Below are 7,461 nucleotides of genomic sequence, written 5' to 3' on the forward strand. Positions count from 1 at the left end.
AAAACTTCAACTGCAATTTGACTAAGTACCCTGACCTATGACAATGTTGAGACATATTAATATTTTAATATGGATTGGACGCAGCTATTAAACATATCTCCACTTTACATTATTTTCGATCGATATAAAAAAACGGTGAAGTAATAAAATACAAAACAAAAATATACAAACGAACATACATAACTAATTTAAAACATAACTTCATCCTTTCCTGAAGTCGGTTAAAAAATGATGAAGTTTTGACCTAGGTTACCCTACCTTAGAATAATACTATGTTCTATCAGAGAAATCGATGGCGGACCTTCGGTATTCGGTCGAGTAATTCCAAATCAACCCTGGTCATCACTCATGAATCATGATACACTAGTTCGGCATAACGAGATCGAAAATAACGTAGGTCCGCCATCTCCTACAGACCTATAAATTAATAACTCAGTACAAAACTGTAACCCACTGACTAATGAAAGTATATTATAAGCGAATGTAAAACGTCATAATATAATATTTACATAGTATCGCATAATATACCCTTGCGATAGTGTTATGTTGACTTTAATCACTAATGTTGTAAGTTTCAACCTGTTGGCTTTTAACTTGATTGCTTTTAAAGCGATTAATCAAAACGAAATTATTACAATAAGTTTAGTTCTGTCAAGGACGACTGTTAGTACGATTGACTGTATCCAACAGATTTACTTATATAAAAATTCCCATTTACCCATTTCAGTTTCATAAAATATTCTTAAAATTATGTATAATATTTAAATAATTTTACGAAATTTTCATCAAACGAAAAGCTTTTTTCTGTGAAATACGTGATCTTTAATTATTGAAAAATGTTAAAAATAATTCCAATTCAAATTTTGATAACATTAGCGCTAACGGCGGCACTCAGATACATTCTTCAATATTTAACTTCAAATTCGATTTTGACATAAGTAGGTACTTTATATGATAAATTATCAGTCTAACTCTTTATTAAATAATTAATGTTAAGTTATCATTAAATGTCACTGATTAAACACTGACTGAAACTGATTTAAACTGTAAATAAACTCTTAATATCTTTTTTTTTCTCTAGTGAACCTGAAACGAAGGTGGAGGAGCCGGCCATAGTGCCCAACCTGCGGCCAACCGGACCGACACGGACCACGCTCGCCATGCACTGACCAAAATTATACCCTCCGTACAGGAAATAAAGCTCACATTTGCTTGTAAGATTGACATAAAGGACCAAGAATGTTATAGTCTTGTAAATGAAAAGTATAATATACAGATGTAATAACTGTTAAAATATCATAGAATTTATACGTAAATGTAAGAAAATATGTCTAATCATTTTGACGATATTAATAAATATAAGCAAATATAATAATTATTATACTTCTACCTAAATTAGGTACGGTATGCCTAACATAAGACGTAATTTTTAACCGTAATGTTAATGTTCCGTCAATTTCTTGGAGCTTTCATTTGAATGTATGATATTAGATAATATATTATCTAGGTAAGTTGTACCTAAATAATAAGATAGTATTATGGTAAGCAATAACACTCAGGTCCTACCTTGTAACTACCACATCCATATCTACTTGTCCTATGCAATATTTAAATTATGAAAGGAACATAAGGAACAAAGTACTTATTCTAGAATATTAAAAAACTTAAAAAAACTGTTAACGAGCAGACGTAACTTTAACATGCAGCAAAAATAAAACATTTCGTTAAAATGCAGAAAAAAATTACATTTCGTAAACATTTAAAAAATGATAACAAAAATATATTGTCACAGGGCAAAGTATCAAGTAACTCTGTACATTCCAAATAGCTTAACTTTATAATAAGACTTAAGTATACCAGAAATGCAATATTCGATGTAAAAGTCTTCCCGACATAACTCTAAAGCTTTAATAATTACGTGCTAAACATACGGTGCTAAGACTAGACTAGACTAGGCTAAGTTGTAATCGTGTATATTGTGTATTGTCTATATGTTAAATACTCTATGGTAAGATTTTTATGAATAAACTTTCGAAAAGATGTGTTGTTCTGTCTTGGCAGTGACGCTGTCGTGCCCCCAGATAAAAAATATTATCTACGTATAATGCCTCTTCTTTATAATTTATGCAGTTCTTAAGAACTGCATGCCTTAAGGCAGCTAGGTTACTATTCTTGCAAATCTAGAAACTAATAACATTTTATCTAGGCAGCTCAAATGGTATGCAGGTATTATGTCGTCCTTATGACTAGGTTGCCAATACTTTGACAATAATATAGAGTTGGAAAAGTTAGGCTTTGTAAAGTCAAAGCGTATATCTGCAGCTACTAGATATGACAACTTTTGACAGTGGCTTGTGTTATGGTCCCGTCTTGGCACAATTTAACATGAACATTTTTTGCTACACACTTCCTTAATGAAAGTCATTAAAAGCACCTGCAGTTAAAGCTCTACAACCGGTCATGAAGTAGAGCTTAGTGAAAATTCGGATGTTATGGCGGGTCGGTGACCGATGGGGGTTAGTGGGGGCTGGTGGGGGTTAGTGGGGGCTGGTCAGAGGTTTAGGCGCGGCCAAATGTGGGTTAATGTATCGTGATCGATGCCCGCTGCATGCCATCACCATTGTATGTGGGAAACAGTAGCAAACCTACTTTATAATATCCATGCTTTTCAGTCCAGTTTATTATTATGAAAGCATTTTAGAAATATGGAAAGTATATTTAAATAATATTATGATACATAATTTTTTCATTAACGTGTGGAAGAAAAATCGTTTGACTTGGTTAGCATCGCCATTGTACCGTCAATAAAGTTGATTCAGGGGCAGGTGGCGGACCTTTAGGTAGTCGACAGATCACGACTAACGTTGAATCCCCCAAAAAGCCCGACCACATAACGTAGGCCCGTCATCAATCTGTGCATCAATTTCTTCTATGCTTCTATGGTACATGGGAAATGGTAGATTGGCGTTATAGTTGGTTGTCTATAAAATTGTGCAAAATAATATAATAATAATACCTCCCACGCCGGTTTTGGTGACGATGGCCGGTTTCATCGAAACCAGGCCAGTTACGCAGGAGTAATTTTATAGTGCCCATGTCTATAGAGACATGGGCACTATAAAATTACTCCTGCGTAACTGGCCTGTTTTCGATGAGAATAAAGGAATAGTCCTTTATTCTCATAACCCAGTGGGAGGGAATAAGACCGACACACTGGCGAGAGATCAGACGCAGGACGGCAGGACCGATTTTTACATGCGACGCATGGATCATCTTACTTGTCAGACAATCAGGTGATCAGCCTTATCCTAAACTAACTTGGAAATAACTTTTTTCCAACGTGGGAATCGACCCACGACCTCCGAGAGTCAAGAGTTACGCTCTTAAACTGGACCACGAAGGCGTTACAAAAAGGTATTCGTATGATTGTCAAACAAAACGAAACCGTTTACTTGGCGGCTGGCATGTTTTATGTAGTTTATCGTTTTATCAAAATTAGAGAATCAGGGTGTCTAATAACTTAGTCATTGCATTCTAGACCGTAGACCGTAGCCGCATAAGAATTTCAAATAATTTTAAAGAAGGGTAGAATGTGGCTTCGTCATTGCATTGCAGATGGACTATAATTCACTAAAATTAATTCTACAATATATTCCATGCCAGAATCCCCTTATAGTTCAGTAAAATGTAAATTGACCTGATGACCACAATATAAACCATCCACTATTTCATTTCCTGTCGCACCCGGTTCCCACCCAGCGCCTAAAAGCCGGCAAGCGTTCGTGTTCCCTCCCCAACCCCCCATCCGTACACACAACAGGCTAGCAATTACGCATTCACACAAAACACTTAAGAAAATACAACGAAAAGTAATGGAAAAAACTTCCTCGCACGAAAATGATTACATATTTACTATACCATACATTGCTGGCTGCCCAGGTTGTAATATACCCTGATGAGGGCTAAATCAGCAATGAATGACGTGGGGTAATTAACATCGCGGTGGTGTAAGCATGCGCGGGTCGGCTGAAAGGGGTCAGTTCAGTAGGTTCGTGAAAGTGCAAAGGCGCGAAAGTGATAGTGACGGGTAGATTACTCGATAGTGAACATACACCTCTGTTTGGAAGTAGTTAAAAGGCTTGTAGCAGCCAGAAGTTAATAAAAAGATAACGCGCAGTTACTTAGACTCACAAAAAAATAATATATAAATTACTTTATAAGCCTAAAGAAACAAGAAACTTTGAGAAACGAACTGAGAGGAAATTTCAGCTACTAAAGATCCGTGTTGCAAAACTTCTAATTAGGTGGACACCGGTTGATTCACCAACTAAGCAATAACATTTTTAAAAGCTCTAACAACTAAGTTGTTGGACGAGCGAATCCGTAGAACGCAAAACTTTTGAGTAGAAAGTACTAGTAGGTCCGATCTTTACGACAAATAGTTCCCTAAGAAATCTTCCTAACCATCATACTGCAATCGAAGATCGGTTAGCCTAAAGCTATAAAACAGAACAGTTAAATCTTCAGGAACACGTAGGTTAACAGTTTAACCTCAAAGAACAAGCATAGCACGAGTGACCCTTCAAGCAACAAAGATACCAGTCACCTCTCAAGCTACCAGCTAAGCCTCAAGCTGCTCTCCGAGGTACCGGAGCCGGCCGCCCCGGTAGTGCAGGGCCGGGAGCGAGCCATCACCATGGCGAAGCCCGACAGCGCGCTGCGGGAGGCGCTCGAGGACAGGGACCCGGGAAACCTCAATAACCATATACAGGTTTGTATAAAGTATAAAATATAAATTAAACCTTGTTTTTGTAGAGCTGGTAAATCCTCATGCTTATGAGATACTTTGAGAGATGGGAAAGGACGTTGTTGAAGGGAAAGGAGGATAGTTTTGGTAGCGAAAATGCACGGTTTCCGCGCAATAAAAGAGTTTTGGGCAACACACTTACGGGCGGAGAGATAAGCTTAGAGTAGCTGGTGGATAGTAAATATTATCGAGCTTACACGGCCATATCGCACTTACAATTGGCACATGTTTGTAATATAATAAAACGCCATAAAACATTTAGGGATGAATGAAAAAACATTAATAAAAAGGTTAAAGGTTATGTACTAAGGTCAAGCAAACAGAACGCAAATGTTAATAGCTTCTGTGAAAGTATTCCTTTGTTTTTGTAAGCTAATACCATCAGTGCCGCATATAGATATTATGTAAACACCCTTGAGTATGGAATGGCCAGAACGCGACTAAATATGTGTTAATCTACTGCAGTATTCCAGGTGTGGCTATGAATGTTTTTTTTTATGAAATAAGGGGGCTAACGAGCAAACGGGTCACCTGATGGAAAGCAACTTCCGTTGCCCATGGACACTCGCAGCATCAGAAGAGCTGCAGGTGCGTTGCCAGCCTTTTAAGAGGTAATAGGGTAATAGGGGAGGGTAGGGATGGGAAGGGAAGGGAATAGGGGAGGGTAGGGAAGGGAATAGGGTAGGGGATTGGGCCTCCGGTAAACTCACTAACTCGGCGAAACACAGCGCAAGCGCTGTTTCACGCCGGTTTTCTGTGAGAACGTGGTATTTCTCCGGTCGAGCCGGCCCATTCGTGCCGAAGTATGGCTCTCCCACAAATGAATCATGGTATGAAACTACCGTCGGAGTAAAATATAAGGATGTAGTAGTAAATTATGTACTTAGTAACGATAAAAGTCAGTACATTGCTTTTAATTTTTAAGTTTCACAAGTCGCAGTCGCAGGTCAGTAATCCAGCAACACACGACAAAATCTATTTGAAGGATTCCGAAATCCTAAACCGAAAAAATGAGACCCTATTGATACTGCGCTATATTATGTCCATCCGTCTACTGTATCACGTGAAATGCGAAAAAGAAAGTCTTTCGCATTTTATTCAGATGATATAGAGTCCGACTCGCACTTGGCGGTTTTCTTCTTTTTTTTTTTAAACTTACAGCATACAAACAACATATAAATAAGAATAATTAATACAAATTACCAAGTTTCCACTTATGAAAACTTATATTTCAGATAGTGTGGAGCGATATAGTCGGGGAGCCGGAGGGCGCTCGCAGCCCTGAGTGCGCGTGGCGGCTCAGCCACGTGTGCTTCAGCCGCGGGCGCGACTGCTGCTACACGCTGCTGGCGGTGCTCGTCGCGCCGCCCTGCGCGCTGCTGCTGGGCTGCGGCTTCGCGTGTCTGGCCTTTGAGGTAGGTATAACAGAAGTCTTTTAGCTATGTTACATTTTAATGAAGCTCCTAAAAGTTAACAAGAATAGCTCATAACAAAAAGGCGCTCGATTATGAACACGGTAGACTTTTGATTTGTTCATTATATTTCGCATTGATCGTAAGTCGTGTAAGTCGTAATTTGAAAAATACAAATTGCATATTTGAAGCCGTTCGAGATGATAAAATAATTATAATAAAAAAATAAAATAAAAATAATTGTTTTATTTCTGAGTAGATTTTAAGAAAATGCTTTCGTAAAGTAAATAGAGACGCAAAATTATTTAAAACAATGAAACCTAAGCAGTACACTTCAACTTGTGAACTAATAAGCTGCTGTTGTTCCAGCAAATCTGGTGCACGACCCCCTGTCTCCGGTGCCTGAAGATCTACTTCGCGTCGCTCCGCACGCTGGTGCAGTCCTGTATGGCGGCGACAGTCGCGCCCGCCATGGAGGCCGTCGGTCACATCTGTCGCCACATCAGGGTCAACATTAGGCGAGACGCGCCCGACGACACGGACTTACTTGTAGTGTAGGCTCTTGGACTATAATGTAGCTTTATTGACGTGTATCCAATTTTAGCTCTTCTATTCTACCTAGTTCTTAGTTTTTATTAATATCTCTTCTACTAACCAGATGTGCCTCTTACAATATTGTTAAGTATTAAAATAAGATTTTAGTACTTATATAATTACTTTTAAATTAGTGTATAATAATAATTAATAATATTAATTTGAGGTAACTTTTAATGATACTTACCTACTAATTAGTATTGATACTTATAATATGTAACTATTTTAAAAGCATTTTGTTATACTTTATTTATAGGTAAGTAAAAATATAAATAATTATAATACATAACTATTACGTACCGAAATGTAAGTAATAAGGTAAGCCACTTTTAAAATGGTTTGAATAAAATATCTTCGCTGTTCTGTATTTTTATTTTCACTCTAGATACACATTACAACACAAATAATGTAGGTACCTTTCTAAATAAAATCTTGGCTCATAAAAGATATTTAAAAAAAAGATTTTAGTTTTTACAAACTTTTTAAATTTCGAAAGAAAAATCTACTTACTTACATTTAAAAATTTGATGAAAAGTTACTTTTCCGTTTATTAAAGCACCTAATTAATAGAATACCTATATTAATGTTGTTGCTTCTTTCGCGATAAAACGCATTTAGTAAATTTTACCAAAAAGTAGGCAAATAAAA

At 37.2% G+C, this 7,461-nt stretch overlaps 2 protein-coding genes across 2 annotated transcripts in view; both read left to right on the top strand.

Moving 5' to 3' along the window:
• The window catches only part of LOC121730043, a 123,782-nt gene extending 121,742 nt beyond the window's left edge, over positions 1-2,040 (top strand). The window contains exon 21 of the mRNA XM_042118826.1: positions 1,082-2,040. Within this exon, the coding sequence (XP_041974760.1) occupies positions 1,082-1,169 (88 nt within the window). The 3' untranslated portion in view covers positions 1,170-2,040. The remainder of the gene's footprint in view (positions 1-1,081) is intronic.
• A 2,654-nt stretch (positions 2,041-4,694) lies between these two features.
• LOC121730642 (caveolin-3-like) lies at positions 4,695-6,849 on the top strand. The gene is made up of 3 exons (XM_042119782.1): positions 4,695-4,771; positions 6,043-6,222; positions 6,589-6,849. Exons 1-3 carry the CDS (start codon positions 4,697-4,699, stop codon positions 6,775-6,777), a joined length of 444 nt encoding a protein of 147 aa, XP_041975716.1. The 5' UTR covers positions 4,695-4,696; the 3' UTR covers positions 6,778-6,849.
• The last annotated feature ends 612 nt before the right edge of the window (positions 6,850-7,461 follow it).

This window comes from Aricia agestis, chromosome 9 (genome assembly GCF_905147365.1).
Source record: "Aricia agestis chromosome 9, ilAriAges1.1, whole genome shotgun sequence".
In the NCBI taxonomy this organism is placed as follows: domain Eukaryota; kingdom Metazoa; phylum Arthropoda; class Insecta; order Lepidoptera; family Lycaenidae; genus Aricia; species Aricia agestis.